The sequence below is a fragment of the Zootoca vivipara genome, chromosome 8, assembly GCF_963506605.1.
Source record: "Zootoca vivipara chromosome 8, rZooViv1.1, whole genome shotgun sequence".
Classification (NCBI taxonomy): Eukaryota; Metazoa; Chordata; class Lepidosauria; order Squamata; family Lacertidae; genus Zootoca; species Zootoca vivipara.
This window is the reverse complement of record NC_083283.1, coordinates 21,218,121-21,234,791: the sequence shown is the minus strand read 5'-3', so window position 1 is coordinate 21,234,791 and position 16,671 is coordinate 21,218,121. Positions and strand designations below refer to the sequence as shown.

At 42.0% G+C, this 16,671-nt stretch overlaps 1 protein-coding gene across 10 annotated transcripts in view; it reads left to right on the top strand.

Annotated features, from left to right (window-relative positions):
* Nucleotides 1-16,671, top strand: part of RIMS2 (regulating synaptic membrane exocytosis 2) — a 363,820-nt gene that overhangs the window by 78,810 nt on the left and 268,339 nt on the right. For all 10 annotated transcript variants that reach the window (XM_035125850.2, XM_035125835.2, XM_035125834.2 and 7 more), the window contains exon 5: nucleotides 11,946-12,214. In XM_035125850.2, coding sequence (XP_034981741.1) covers nucleotides 11,946-12,214 — 269 coding nt within the window. The remainder of the gene's footprint in view (nucleotides 1-11,945; nucleotides 12,215-16,671) is intronic.

The window sequence follows — 16,671 nt, the reverse complement described above, 5'->3', positions numbered from 1 at the left end:
AACTCCAAAAGCTTAAAATCACTACTTTTGGGGTCTTCCTAAATAAAGGAAATATGGCAACCCTAGCTTATAGTAAGTATTTTGTGGGGTAGATGTGTATGTGCACATCTATCTATCATCTATCTACCACTTGATCGTAAATAGAACCTCTAAGCTGTAAAACAAATGCTATTACCATACTTTTCCGTGTATAAGACTAGGTTTTTTTTACTTTAAAATAAGGCTAAAAATCTGAGAGCGTCTTATACAAGGATAGTGCATCCCCCAAAAGTAGGGGACGTCTTATACATGGGAAAAATATGAAATATGGTGAATGCCCAGGCTTGGGGCTGGCAGGCCTCTAACAATATATAACACATCAGGGGAAGGCCTCAGTGAGGTGGGAAAGATGAAATATTCTGTTTCCTATTCAAGTGAGTCCTGAGCACTAGTACAAGGTTTCTAGGCTGGCTGAATCCTCAACAAAAACACTTCCCCATTGGGGGATACACTGCAAAATGCTGTTGTAAGGCCCACTTGTTTGTATGCATTTTGAAAGGGTCAGTAGGGCTTTAAGAAACAGCAGCATGATGACCTCATATTAAGTTCTATTGATAGGATTCAGTGATGGTGACAGTGTGCCCACCTCACATTGTTGTAGTAGTTGGTGGTAGAACCTCTTTTTTTGTAGCATTCCTTGTGCTTCACCTTGTAGTATGATCCTTCCTTCCATGTGACTACAGACGAGGCTGATAAGACTGATCTATAATTAAAAGAACTAACTATGACATAGTTTAAGAGCCTTAGGTTCAGTGTGAAAACAATTTTGAGCTTCTCAGCCTTTTGAATTTTATTTTAAGGTTTCCCCTTGCTTGTGGGGCACAGAGGAATTGCTGAATGCATCAGTATGGATGTATGACAAATAATGAGCATAAAAGAACTGGCATTTGGCCAGCTTGATATCCTCACTGCTTTATGAAAGAAAGTACTACAGCACAGACTAGTGGCTTAGGGAAAGAATGGGAGAGGAGAAATTTTCCTGTAGATTTGTGTATAACATAAAAAATAAAGGCTTCTTTTCTGTCATCTCCATGCAGTAAATATAATAAGAAAGTTTTGGAGCTTTCTGCTGGCTCCTGCTATTTGCTAGCTCCCACTAATGAAGATAACATCAGCAGGCCTACTGCCTGTCTGCATGTTCAGCTGATGAAAGGGGGTGGTTCTTCTTCTTCTTCTTCTTCTTCTTCTTCTTCTTCTTCTTCTTCTTCTTCTTCTTCTTCTTCTTCTTCTTCTTCTTCTTCAGTGTTGATAGCAATTTTTATTAGGGATTGCAATAGACAGGGGGGGGGGAAATGTACAGTTAATTGACCTGCTGTCTTTCACTCAATTTATTACATTTAAATACTTTGCTTTTCTGAAATATTGCAGGGATTGTGACCCTTTTTCAAAAGTAAAAACTGCCATTTATTATAAGGAGGAAAGTCCATCTCAATTTTTTAAAAACACATTTCTTTGAAATATTTGATGCTTTTCAAGAATAAAATCCAAATCTAATAGATCGAACCTAACATCTAACTTAAGATATGAACAGCAATAGGAGCAGTAAATCAACCAGCCATTAAAAACTTGGGAGAAGAGAACAGCCCTAATTTGGTGCCTCAAAGATGACATATTTGGCAGCTAATGTGTTTCTGTATGCGGGGGTTCAGCCACAGAAAAAACCCCATATAGTGGGCACAACCAGTATCTCAGGGATACTTGGAACAGACTTTCAGAAGATGGTGTTAAATAACTGAAAGGTTCAGATGAAAGAATATATTTTTTTACATACCTTCTTGCCTCCAGACCACATAGAGCAAGGCAGCTATCACAAAAAGCATGACAGATTTGAGATTACACTTGTTGGACATATAATTTCTATGTGTTTTATATACCTAATACTGATCTTTTTTTCAGGATATGGACTCTAATACTTGCTCTATGGGGGACCCAGGTGGCGCTGTGGGTTAAACCACAGAGTCTAGGGCTTGCTGATCAGAAGGTCAGCGGTTCGAATCCCTGCAATGGTGTGAGCTCCCGTTGCTCGGTCCCAGCTCCTGCCCACCTAGCAGTTTGAAAGCACATCAAAGTGCAAGTAGATAAATAGGGACCGCTCCGGCGGGAAGGTAAACAGCGTTTCCGTGCGCTGCTCTGGTTCGCCAGAAGCAGCTTTGTCATGCTGGCCTCATGACCCGGAAGCTGTCTGTGGACAAATGCTGGCTCCCTCGGCCTATAGAGCGAGATGAGCGCCGCAACCCCAGAGTCGGACACGACTGGACCTGATGGTCAGGGGCCCCTTTACCTTTACTTGCTCTATGAACAAATGTACTTATTTTACATGCCTGAATATAGTTTTTTGTTGTTTTTGTTTACTGTTTTATGTTTGCATTACTTGGTTCTGATTGTTTTCTTGTTTTGTACTTACTGAAAATTGAAATAAAAATATTTATTGTGCACCACCCTCACCATGGCATCAGGGGAGTTAGGCTCAAGTGAGTGAGGTGAGCCTGGGACTACTTCTAAACATGGAGTTAGAGAGAGATGAACCTTTCCCTGCCACAGAGTTCTACTGAAGCCTGGAATTTGTTTTGGCCTTACACCTCCTGGGTAAAATTGCAGACCCATAAAAAGCTGCCTCCTGCCATCTCCAGCTCAAAGCTAGAGGGAGATCAGAGGCGTGTGAGCTTGCATCTGTGCCCAACTGATCATCTGCAGGGGCAGATCAAGCCCACATACCTCTGCTTCTCCTTTCCAGCTCTGATCTGGATAAGAAAGGTAAAGACACATGTGCTTAACCCGCTTCTGTGTCCTGTTGGGTGCAGATGCAGAATAAGCCTCTGCCTCTTCCAAGTGTGCACTTTTGAGGGAGGGAGGTGCTTGTTTTCTGCCCCCTTAGAGCCAACTTTAGATCTGCAGAGAGGGGCAGAAGATTCTTCTCTGTTCATGCTGTGTTTTAGACACAGCATGTGGTCCAGGACAGTACACAGCCTGTTGGAGAAGTCCGTTCACCCTTCCTGGTTGTGGGCCGTCATTTCCTCCGCCCATGGAGATCTGACAGGGAAGCCCCAGGGATGGGACTGTTTCCTAGGCAGCAAAGGAAGCTTCTGGGCTGAGCTTGCTGCCTGGGAAATGGATCCCACCCACTTGCACAATTAGCAAATTGTGAGCGGGCATGGAGGCGGGCCACCAGGGGGCGGGCTCAGCCCGCCCCTCTAATATAGAGTGAAGACCTGTGGCTTGAACTGCAGCCAGTTTCCAAATGATCTACAAGGGCAGTCCCACATGCAGTGCATTACAATAATTCAACCTGGATGCTTTATTCCAGGCATCCCCAAACTGCGGCCCTCCAGATGTTTTGGCCTACAATTCCCATGACCCCTAGCTAACAGGACCAGTGGTCAGGGATGATGGGAATTGTAGTCTAAAACATCTGGAGGTTCGAAGTTTGGGGATGCCTGCTTTATTACTTAGAGGCTATCTGGGTATCCAAAGTCAAATCTAATAGTATCTTAATGTGCACATTTGATACTTAAAGGGGAGTGTAGCCCTTCCATTACTTCACTGGATAGTTGAATCATTTAATATTTGAATAATCTGATTAGAACCTGCAACCTTTGGTTAACCGCTTTGATCTTGGAAAGGTGAACAGAGAATTTTAAAGATCACATAATGTTTCTTGCAAAATAAAAAAATTCCTTCAGTAGCACCTTAAAGACCAACTAAGTTTATATTTTGGTATGAGCTTTCGTGTGCATGCACACTTCTTCAGGTGTATCTGAAGAAGTGTGCATGCACACGAAAGCTCATACCAAAATATAAACTTAGTTGGTCTTTAAGGTGCTACTGAAGGAATTTTTTTATTTTGCTTCGACTCAGACCAACACGGCTACCTACCTGTAACTAGAATAATGTTTCTTTGTATCCTGTTATCATTTGCAAAGGTCATTATTGTATTTGGAAACATTGCTGCCTGACATATAGTGTAGTCACCCCCATAATCCCTCCCTTTGTTCTTTGGAGTAAAATAGTAATAGAGCATAAACTGTAGTTATCACTGGATACTCTTCATAATGACCTATAAGTTGCCTTCCTGAATGAGATCAAAGGTCCATTAAATTCAACATTCTAACTACATTCAGACAACCATCCATGGCTACATAAGCCTTCTCTCCTCCCATGTGCACTAGTTTATCAGTGAAGATCTTTATTTGTGTTAAGGATTATTTCTACAGATCATTTTTTAAAAAATCATGTATGTATAATTTTAGACCTCATCACCAATATATAGGGTGTAATTCAATGTCACACTCTTCCAATTTTTCCATTTCAGCTTGTCAGACAGAACAATCCCCTTTCTTCCCCAGCACACTGTTCTGTGGGTTCTCCTGGCTACCCCAGAGCTATTTTGGGGGGCTGCAGGGGGCACAGCAGGGAGAGAAATGGGAAAGTATTGTATAAGCAGAAATCCTTCCTCAGAGCTTCTGCTGACAGTGCTCATTAGGTGAATCCTGCCCATAATCTCCAACATATAATATTTGAATACAGTATACTGTACATCTATACTGTACAATCTACTTGTTCCTTGATTTTAACTTAAGTCTTGCCTGCATCTTTACTGAGATCCTCCAAGTGAATTTAAAGTAGTGATGGAGCTTTGCTTCCATCTTGTGTCCACTGAAAAGAAAATTTAACAAATGTATTTATGGAAAATTGCATATTAAAATTAATAAATGAGTGGCTTTTTAAATTTAAAAAATAATGCCAGACATTGCTGGCATCTGTCTGTCTTGGGAGATAATGGAGGAGTGCACTTTGGGGGTGAGGTCAAGTTGTTGGAAGGTTGCAGCGTCTGCTGTGACTGTAGAGACTGATGTGGGAGAGGCATGTTTGAGTGCAGCTGGGGCAGATGAAGGCATTCAGTTGTGCTGTTGCAGATGCACCATGGCATTTTCTCTCTCTGCGCTCCTCCCAGTGGTGATTTCTTCTCTGGTCACTGCTATAGATACACGACTTGACAGCCTGTCTCCAGGCACTGCGGTCATCTGCAAGGGAACCCCAAGTCGCAAGGTTAATGTTGCCAGCCATGGGCGTAGGCAGGGGGGCAGTTGCCCCCCCCAGAAGCAAAAGGCTGAGGGGCACAGCGTGGCGGCCCCAGGCTTATGCTCCCCGTGCGCCTCTGGAGCTTCGCGCAGGGGCGCCTCCTCGGAACAGCTGGGAGGCGCGGAGGAGGCAGCCACAGGCTCGCGCTCCCCGCACGTCTTTGGAGTGCCGCGCGGGGAGCGGGAGCCTGGGGCCGCTTCCTCAGAACAGCTGAAAAGCGCAGGCCATGTAGCCCCACCCACATTCCCACTGTGTACGCCCCTGTTGCCAGCCTTCATGTTTGCAGACATCTTTGTAACAGAGTTGGTCTACCAATTAGCCTGGTGCCAGAAGCCATAGAGCACATCCTTGGGGATCCTGCCATCTTATATGTGGACGTGACCAAGCCAGTGTAGACGTCACTGAGCCAGGAGTGCAAACATGATGGAATGTGGGCTTTGGAATTCTGTCCTGCCATGTGATACCTAAAATCCTCCTGATGCAGTGCATGTAGTGTTGCTTCCTTGGGTTGTAATTTACAACTCACTTTCAGCATACTCAACATGCAAGCGTGGTAGACCTTCATATTGGTATTGGTCAGGGGTCTGCAACCTTTAAGACAAAAAGAGCCACTTGGACCCGTTTCCGAAGAAAAAAAATAAACTGGGAGCCACAAAACAGGGACGTAATTAGAAATCAGAGGGCCCTATAGCAAAATTTGTTATGCCCAATAATCAATGCCCCAAAATGCCATAGAAAATTAATCAGGGCCCCAGTGTACCATAAATCATAATCAGTGCCTGATGTAAATAATAATTAATAATGAGGGCCCAATGTCATCCTCATCATTATAAAAATAACTTTGAGTTTGGGCTGCCTTGATTACTGGAAATGGGCACCAGCAACCACTGCCTTATGAGTTTGGGCTGCCTTGATTACTGGGAACATAGCTGCCAAGTTCTCCCTTTTTTAAAGGGAAATTCCCTTATGCTGAATAGCCTCCCTCGTGAGAAAAAATTGCCTACCACCTCAAGTGTGTGGGGTATGTGCACCGTCCTGACCTGATGTTGGTCTTTGTCATACTGATAGTAAGGCCAAACTCAGTGCAGGCTTGGGTAAAATGGTCAGTGAGTCTCTGTAGAACTTCCTCAGAGTGCACTGTCAAGGCTGTGTCATCTGCAAACAACATCTCTTGGATAAGGACCCATTGGACTTTGGACTTTTGTCTTGGCACAGTGATATATCAGGTTGAACAGACTCCTGTCGCTCCTTGTATGGATGTCCACACATTTTTCAGTTGAGCTGAAAGCATATGAGAGCAATAGGGGGGAAAACATGCCAAAGAGGGTTGGAGCAAGAACACAGCCCCTTTCCACACCGCTCTTTATAGGGAAGGTGTCTGAGGATTAGCCATCATATTAGATAGTGTCGCACATGTTCTTGTGGAAGGACACAATCACCTTGTGAAGCTTAGGTGGACACCCTATCTTGTTGAGCATTGTAAATAATCCTTTTCAGCTGACGAGGTCAAAGGCCTTCATCATGTCTATGAAGGCAATGAACAAGGGGTGTCTCTCCTCTCAACATTTTTCCTGCAGCTGGTGCAGTGAGAAAATCATGTTGACTGTTGACCTCTCCTCTGAGTTCTAGAGCTGCATTGTGACTCGAAACCCTGTCAGCAAGTGACTATAATCTGTTGAAAACTACACTGGCAAAGGCTTTCCCCACAGTACTCAGCAGGGAGATCCCCATGTTGTTGTTGCAGTCTTGGTGGTCACCTTTGTTCTTGTAGAAGGTCACAATGCTGGAGTCACACATGTCTTGTGTCATGGATCCTTGTTCCCAACACCGCAAGAGAAGGCTGTGGAAGTGTGCCGTGAAGGAAGAATTGAAACCTGCTTTCAGCATTCTCCAGGAATAAAGCAATACCAGTACTGGGCACAAGGTGGTGCTCCAGCCTGTGCCATGAATAGCTTCCTCTCTTTACTATAACATTTTAATGCTTCAAAATGTATGCATGCAGGAGGTGTTTGCTTTTTAAAACAGACCATATTATAGGTTCTTTAAAATTTATATATGCACTATAACTTAATCAGTTTTTTGGCTTTAATACAAAAAGTTATAACATAATTAAATTTAAGGTGGCAAATGTATAACATGAACAACAACAATTTTCTTTCCATACAATTTTGTGTGTTTTATCCATTCATTTATTTCTTTATACTATATATAGACTTCCTTTCACAAAAAAATCTTCACAAGTTAATTTACCGCCGTACAAGGTGGTGGAAGAAGCCTGGGTTTATATATCCTAGCAGTGGACCAGAGTGAAGCCTTTCGCCTCATTCCTGCTTGCCCCTGGGCGGAGTCCTGTAGCCTGCCCAGCCATGATTGGCCAAATGTTGGGCAGGCTTGCACCCACTTCCCAGGCTGGCGAGAGGCCAGTTGCAGCAGCCTGGGAAAACACCTTGCCTCCATGTCCCATGCTGGCTTGTGGTGCATGGGGTGTGCCATCCCACATAGGTGTCTGACTCTGAAAGTAAGTATCATTCTCAGACACCTTCTAGATAAAGAGCACTTTGAAATAGGGCTGTGTTCTCACCCCAACTCTCTTTGGCATATTCTTCTGCCTTTGCTCTCATATGCCTCCAGTTTGACTGAAGACAGTATGTACTTTCATTCGAGGACCGACGGGGTCTGTTCTACCTGCTACAAAAGTGCTGCAGGTCCTTATCCAAGAAACGTTGTTTGCAGATGACACAGCCTTGACAGTGCACTCAGAAGAAAGCTCTACATTGACTCATTTTACCCAAGCCTGCAGGGAGTCCGGCCTTACCACCAGCCCAATGAAGACCAGCATCCTGTGTCAGAATGTCATCAGCACTCCACACATCAGCAGTGGTTACCACAAGCTTGAAATGATGGACAGTTTTTTCTACCTGGCTTCCACCATAACTAGCAACCTTTTTGTTGACGCTAAGTGTATTGGTAAGGCAGCTATGGCAATGGCTCACCTCTCCCAAAAGGTATGGGAGAATGTGATGCTAACTATCAATACCAAGATGAAGGTCTACCAGGCTTGCATGTTGACCATGCTGCTTTATGGAAGTGAATTGTGGACGTGAATCGTGCGCTGCATCAGGAAGATTTGCGGCATCACATGGCAGGACAGAATTCCAAACAAATATGTGTTCTCCCAAGCCCACATTCCCAGCATGTTTGCACAAAATGGAAAATGGCAGGATTCCCAAGGATTGGCAGACCAACTATGTTTTATAAAGATGTCTGCTAACGTGACATGAAGGTTGGCAACATTAACCCTGCTGTATGGGAATCCCTTGCAGGTGACCACAGTGCCTGGAGACACAGTCAGATTGTGGGTCCAAAGCAGTGACCAGAAAAGAAATGACCACTGAGAGAAGTGCAGGGAGAAGAAACGCCATGGTGCATTTGTAACAGCAAAACTGGATGCTTTCATCTGCCCCACTGTCTCTTCGAGGTCTCTACAATCTCAGTAGGCACTGCAACTCTCCAGCGGTTTGCTTTTACCCCCAATGGCACACTCTTCCATTGTCTCGAGAGAGAGAGATGGATGCCAACTAAACAGTTGAACCTGAAGTCAAGTTGAAGCTAGGCTTCAAATGGATCTATAATCTTATTATTCTTTGGCAATCGCTCATGGCTAAGTAAGATTGTCCTCCATGAATCACCAGGTGTTCTTTAGTTCCCTGGTTCTTTGTATGCTGTGTAGCTCCAGCATACAATTGCTTATCTACCTTATTTAAAACAACTTCATATTTAAAAAAGCAGATGACAACAGTGGGACAGTGGGACTTCTTCCCATTTTTTTCCTAAAGCCTTTTTTGTTTTTCCCCGAAAAATTGGAAAAAAATAAATTATGGAATGTTTTATTTTAACATGCTGAATAAAATATTTAAGATAAGGGTTCAAATATTTTATAAATCCTTTAAAAAAATATGTATGGTATCAGATTATTCTAATTTCTGTGAGGATAAGCAAGTCATAGGTTACAAACTGAGCTCTCCAATGTAAGAACAAGATACATTTATTCCTTTAGGAGGTGCTGTTGTCACCAGAAAAGAAAAAGGTTTCAGTTTTGTTTTTGCATACGTGTGGTATGCATTGGTTCTGTTCCTCTTCACTAGGCCTCAAAGCACTGGAAGAAAATACAGAGCAACAAAAAGGGGATTAAAGCATATGTGTTCTTGTGGCAATCAGAGAAGTGTTAGAAAAAAGAAATTAAAATATTTTAAACATTACATGCTGTAAAACAGTCTTTAAAAAGTGAAATAAACTAATTTAAGCATATACTGTAGTAGTAGCTAAAGTGATTAACAGACCATACACATCAGTGTGAGGAAATACATAAGGTCTCATGGGCAAAACATGGGAGGTGGAGTAAGCATGTTGCATAGCAAACAGTGATGAATGACAAGTTAAATTTCAGTTCCTGTTTGGATACACTATATTTTTAATATGCTAGTTGTAGCACCTTAGAGACCAACTAAGTTTGTTCTTGGTATAAGCTTTTGTGTGCATGCACACTTTTTCAGATACACTGAAACAGAAGTCACCAGACCCTTATATATAGTGGGAGGGTGGGATGGGGGATTTCTCAGAAGGGTATCGTAGTAGGAGAAGGGTGATTGACTCAATGGGTATGGTAAACCTGTTGACGACTGTTAACGACTGCAATTAGTCCTACAGGAAAAAGCAAGTGATAGTATGCAGATGACCAAAAATAGTTTTAGCATATGTAATGACACAAGAATTCAATATTTCTATTCAGACCAGGTCTGTCCATAGTTTTCAGTTTTAGTAATAAGTTGTAATTCAGCAACTTTTCTTTCAAGTCTATTTCTGAAATTCTTTTGTAATAAGACAGCTGCTTTGAGATCCTGTATTGAATGTCCTGGGAGATTGAAATGTTCTCCTATTGGCTTCAGTGTCCACACAATGTTTTTGGCATCAAAATGCCAGGTTGTATTATTTCCCCACCCCACCCCCGTTAATTCAGATTAACCCTTTCTGCTTAAAATCCGATAAAAGAAAAGAAACTGTTGTCAATGACCCATTTGTGATATTCCATTCCAACCTGGAAACACCCTAACAACTTTATTATAGTATAAACTTTCATAGACTACAGTCTATCAGTTTCATCAGAAGTATTACTTTGAGTTACAGGTGTGTAACTCAGACACACACAGACACAGTCGAGGGTGGAATTACAAAGTGTCAGAAGGAAATGAAATGCAGAAAGTATATACTGTGATGATTAGGTTATTAAGAGTGACCATAAATACTTTTGGCGTTTCATTTCCTTCCGACTTTGCTGGTTAGAATTTCCCCTTCCCATTGTGTGTGTGTTGAATCATAGAATTATAGAGTTGGAAGGGACCCTCAGGGACCCAGCAATGCAGAAATCTCAACTAGCTCATACATGACAGAAGGCCACCCATCCTCTGCTTAAAAATATCCAAGAAAGGAGAGTCCACCATCTCTCTGTGGAGTGTGTGTGTGTGTGTGTGTGTGAGAGAGAGAGTAAACATTCACTTCACACTCTATATTTCCCAACCCTTTCCCTGTTGCTGGTTAGCTCTTCATCAGCTGGCTAAAGCTTCTCTCCCCTGTGATTCCCATGACAATTGGCTCCATGCTGCTATTAAGTTTTTTCCAAAGCTTACTAGTGGCCTACATTTCCCCTTGTGCTGCTCAGCTAATTGAGGAACAGCTGAGAGCGATGAAAAGGGCACTGGAGCCCCGCCTACCCCAGGCCTGCTGCTTGTCTGATCAGTGGGATACTATGTCGTGAGCCATTAAGGTTAGGCAGAGGGCCAGTTCTGAGAAGGAAATAGAAAATAGCATGTTTCTATTTAGTGAGCATGCATGGGATTGCCCTGTTGTAAAAACATTTGTTATTTTATTTTATTTTGTTTTTGTTTTTTATTAAATATTTTCTTGATTTACAGAAATATGTGCAATGTCTCTCATAACATTTTTACAAATCAGTTTCATTTGTTGAGGCATTGGGGGGGAAGGGGGGAGAGGTAGATGGGGGAAAGATGGGTGGAGGTGGGGGTGGGGTGGCGATGTTTCTATTCTACTTGGTATATGTGGGTTTGTTTGTTTTTGTTACAATCACCCATTCGCACCACCCTTCTGAGTAATACCCCTCCCCACCCTCTGACTATACATAAGGGTCTGGTGCACACAAAAGCCCATACCTATGACAAACTTAGTTGGTCTCTAAGGTGCTACTAGAAGGATTTTTTAAATTTATTGTGGGTTTTTTTGTCAGTGTTGCTTGTGCTGGTTCTCTGCTGTTTGCTTGTGTTCCTTTGGAGTTGAGAGGTTGGGTTTGGCCTAGGGTGTGGTTGTTCATTTGTGGTTGTGGTTTTATTGATGGACTAAGAAGCACCTGTGTGTGATCTAAAATATGATTAAACAAATGGCTATTATGATAAAGTGGTGTTTAAGAGGCTGTTTGCCAACCTAGCAGTTCGAAAGCACGTCAAAATGCAAGTAGATAAATAGGAACCGCTACAGCGGGAAGGTAAACGGCGTTTCCATGTGCTGCTCTGGTTTGCCAGAAGCGGCTTTGTCATGCTGGCCACATGACCTGGAAGCTATACGCCGGCTCCCTCGGCCAATAATGCGAGATGAGCGCGCAACCCCAGAGTCGGTCACGACTGGACCTAATGGTCAGGGGTCCCTTTACCTTTTATGGATAACTAGGCCTGTATTTGGCACAAATTTGGTGTGAAATAGCCTTTGTTTTCCGCCTTCTGGGAAACTAATACACTTTTCCTCTATTACTTTATATATAGGTAATGTGGGTATGTAACTCGTGCCGAAAACAACAAGAAATCCTCACAAAATCTGGAGCCTGGTTTTATAATAGTGGAACAAATACACCACAGAAGCCTGATCAAGAAGTTTTTAGAGGGCTGCGTAACGAAGAAGCACCTCAGGAGAAAAAAGCAAAGCTGCAAGAGCAATCCATATCAGGGTTGGAACGAGGTAGATCTCAAGGGCTCACAAGGCAAGACTCCATAAACGGCTCAGGAGGGAAGGTAGCAGGTGACACAGCAGACAGGTAAGGAATTGGCTCATTATACTTCAAAATAGGAGTTGTCATATGTTTATGAGTCATAATATCTTTTCATTTTTTCATTTTTAATAAGTTGTTTCATCTAAGCAGAATATAAAGAAGCATTTATTTTCAGAAGTATGCAAGGTCTGCATTATTATTTCCTTACCATTTATATTGGGATGATTCTGTAAGTGAGCATACACTTTCCTGTAAATTAGGAAGGGCTCCATTTTGCCTTTGTGGAATGAAAAAGACCCAAAGTTAGGCCGTTAATTCTGCAGCATAAATTAGATAAAAGATGCATAAAAATTGGAATTTTCACTAGTTCAAAATGTCAGAGATTCATCTCTCTTTCTACATCTGTGTATGTGCTGAGAGAATGGATTTTATACATCTGAGGCCTAAATCAGAAATACATTAACTGCTCAAGGGGGACTGCTAATTGCATATTTTAGTTGGGTACAATTTAAATTACTTTTTCCTCAAACTGTAGTTTATGGATGTTCTGCTTTCTTAGTGGTCTTCTTCTTAAATTAATATATTCCACACTGAGGGAAAATACCTCTAAGCCCTATTAAAATATTGGTATACGTGTCTAGGAATCATACAAGTTGAACAGCCTAGTGAATTTTCTCGTTTCTTGAACTTTACTACTGTTTCCAGCTCATTTACAAACTTACCTATGCTGATATAATGACTTGCAGCAGAATCCTATGCATGTTTACTCAGAAATGAGTCCCATTGTGGTCAGTTCTATTTATTTGCTACTAAGTTGATGGCACAATAGTGTTGAAATTCTGTATCCACTTACTTGGGAGTATGCCCCATTGAACGCAGTGGGACTTTTGACTAGACATGTAAAGAATTTAACTTTAAGAATGGTCATTTGAATTTTCTGGACTTTAATAGGCATCTGTAGGCTATATGAACAATCTCATGCTCTACATCTAGTTTATAAAAAATGCTGACTGTACCTTTAGCTTTGATTAAATTAGATACTTTATCTTTAAAATAACAAACTCTAGCCTTTCAAATCTGGATTGGCTATTAGCGCAATTCTAACCATGTTTACTTTGACTTAAGTCCCATTGAATTCATTGGAATAAATGGGGTTAGGATTGTGGCTTTAGATAAATTTTTTGTTCCTTTTTAGCTGTGATTGTCATGAAATAGAATTCTTGAAAAATGTAAGCAAATCAAGCTTTCTTACTAGAACCTACCAGATTGAACTGCTTCTTTGCTCATTGTCCTTTGCTCCATTTTAAATTGGCAGGTCAAATACTGATTGGCTACAAGTGCTCCTTAATTATATTCGTTGTCTTGAGACACACAACATGGTGTCTGGCCGCTGAATTCATTGTTAAAGGGTGATAGCACAATACTATTCATAGCTAATATTTTTCTTAAATATGTACAGAAGGTGGAATCTTGTGGGCTCTTCATTTTTACAAGAGAAACTGCGGAGCTGTCAAGGGTATAATTCTAAGTGCTTTGGCTCAACTATTGTAGGGAGACTGAGACCACAGAACCATAGCTGTCAAGTTTCCCCCTTTCTCACGAGGAAGCCTATTCAGCATAAGGGAATTTCCCTTAAAAAAGGGAGAACTTGACAGCTATGCACAGAACTGTTGTGGGGAGAAACCAATAATGTTTGCTTAAGACCTTCCTACTACTCTTGGGTACAAATCTCAATATGCCTTTGTACAGACACAGTTGTGAACAATTACAGCTTGGTTCTACTTTGTTACAGAGGTCAGCAAGTGATCACTCTGAGATTCACATGGGAAAGTGGATTGAGGTTATTTTAGACTGGAAGGTCAGCATCAGTAAAACCTTAATTTATAAACCAGTACATTTAGATAATGGATCAACCAATTGTACAGGCAATGTGTATTCAAGTAATTATTATCTAATTATCCAGATTATTAAAGTCTGATTTTAAGCCACTTCAGCTCCTCCTCATTCAATTCCCACAACAACCCTGTGAGGTAGGTTAGGTTGAGAGGCAGTCCCTGGCCCAAGGTCACCCAGTGAGCTTCATGGCATTTAGTGTCGCTAGTCTGTGAAACAATCTCCCAGCAGAGATTTGACAGGCATCCTTGCTTTTGATTTTTGGGTGTCTCTAAAGACTTTTTTAATGATGACAAGCCTATGCAGTTTAAATTTTTGAATAATTGCTCCACACTGCTTTTAATGATTTTCTTATTATATTGCTACAGTGCTTTGATACTTTTTATGAGAGGGTGGTATATAAATATTATTATGAATAGGAGAATGGAAGGCTATATTCTGATAACTTGAAACTGACCATGGCTTACAAATTTGCAGAAGAATAACCCGATCTGTGTGATGCAGGCAGGGTTGTTGTTGTTTAGTCGTTCAGTCGTGTCCGACTCTTCGTGACCCCATGGACCAGAGCACGCCAGGCACTCCTGTCTTGCACTGCCTCCCGCAGTTTGGTCAAACTCATGTTGGTAGCTTCCAGAGCACTGTCAACCATCTCGTCCTCTGTCGTCCCCTTCTCCTTGTGCCCTCAATCTTTCCCAACATCAGGGTCTTTTCCAGGGAGTCTTCTCTTCTCATGATGTGGCCAAAGTATTGGAGCCTCAGCTTCATGATCTGTCCTTCCAGTGAGCACTCAGGGCTGATTTCCTTCAGAATTGATAGTTTGATCTTCTTGCAGTCCATGGGACTCTCAAGAGTCTCCTCCAGCACCATAATTCAGGGGTGCAGGCAGGGGTGGCTATCTATATTCTCTAACAGTTGGCTATACTGGCTGTGGGTGATGGAAGCTGTAGTCCAACAGGATCTAGAGCAGGCATCCCCAAACTTCGGCCCTCCAGATGTTTTGGACTGCAGTTCCCATCATCCCTGACCACTGGTCCTGTTAGCTAGGGATCATGGGATTTGTAGGCCAAAACATCTGGAGGGCCGCAGTTTGGGGATGCTTGATCTAGAGGATATCACATTGGCTACTCATAGCGTAAAATCTGAATTACAATGATGGAAAAAAGTTCAGGATCTTTTGTAATGTAAAATTTGTTGTTGTGTAGTCGTTTAGTTGTGTCCAACTCTTCGTGACCCCCATGGATCAGAGCACGCCATCACTTACCAGATGACAAAGCAAGTTTTGATGGACAACATCAAAACTTGCTTTGTCATCTTGTAAGTGATGTTCCACATATGCAGGTTATACATGTCACATATGAAAATGCATATATGAATTTATCCTAAGTCTAGTCGTTTTAAATTAATGAGAATTTAAAAAATCTGTTTCTGAGTACTGTCAGAACTACTTTTGTTGCTTTGAAAATTATGTTGGGAGAAATATATCGTATCCTAAATATACTTTGGCAGTGCAATATACAAAGACGTATCACAATTGCATCATTTGCAGATTGACTACTGCCTAAACAGTTTGACTTATGATTCAAGAGGTCACAATGTCCCAATCATTAGAATATGAAATAACATGAATAGATATTATTGCACCCAGAATATGCTCAAAATGAACCTTTCCTGGACAAATATTTTGGCGATGGACCCTTTTCATTCTCTATAGTGCTACAGCTGTCCTTTCTGAATTCAGTTACATGCTACAGTAGCCAAGCAGCAGGTACTGATTCTATACTCAGCATGTACAAAACAAACACTGCTTTGTTCTAGACACCAGAAAGACTTGAAAGTTGCAGAGTACTTCTGAATCTTAATCGTTTTAAGGGGAAATGCTGTTGTAAAATTCCACCTTTGTGCTAATGTGATAATTATAGCTGGAAGTGAGTATGACTCTCAAGTAATTTTATCAATTCATCCTGTTGTTGTTGTTTAGTCGTGTCCGACTCTTCATGACCCATTGGACCATAGCACGCCAGGCACTCCTGTCTTGCACTGCCTCCCGCAGTTTGGTCAAACTCAAGTTTGTAGCTTCGGGAACACTGTCCAACCATCTAGTCCTCTGTCGTCCCCTTCTCCTAGTGCCCTCAATCTTTCCCAACATCAGAGTCTTTTCCAAGGATTCTTCTCTTCTCATGAGGTGGCCAAAGTATTGTAGCCTCAGCTTCATGATCTGTCCTTCCAGTGAGCACTCGGGGCTGATTTCCTTCAGAATGGATAGGTTTGATCTTCTTGCAGTCCATGGGACTCTCAAGAGTCTCCTCCAGCACCATAATTCAAAAGCATCAATTCTTCGACGATCAGCCTTCTTTATGGTCCAGCTCTCACTTCCATATATCACTACTGGGAAAACCATAGCTTTAACTATACGGACCTTAAATTAATTGGCTTGGATTCTAAAGCTGCAATTGTATATACGCCTGGGAGTAAGCCTTGTAAACTCAGTGGGATTTAATTCTGAGTGGACACGCATAACATTGCACTAGAAGTTGCTCCTTCATTCACATGGGGTGGAGGGGCGGAGAGAGCTCAACCAACTCCCCCTTTCATCTGAAGCCCCTCACATT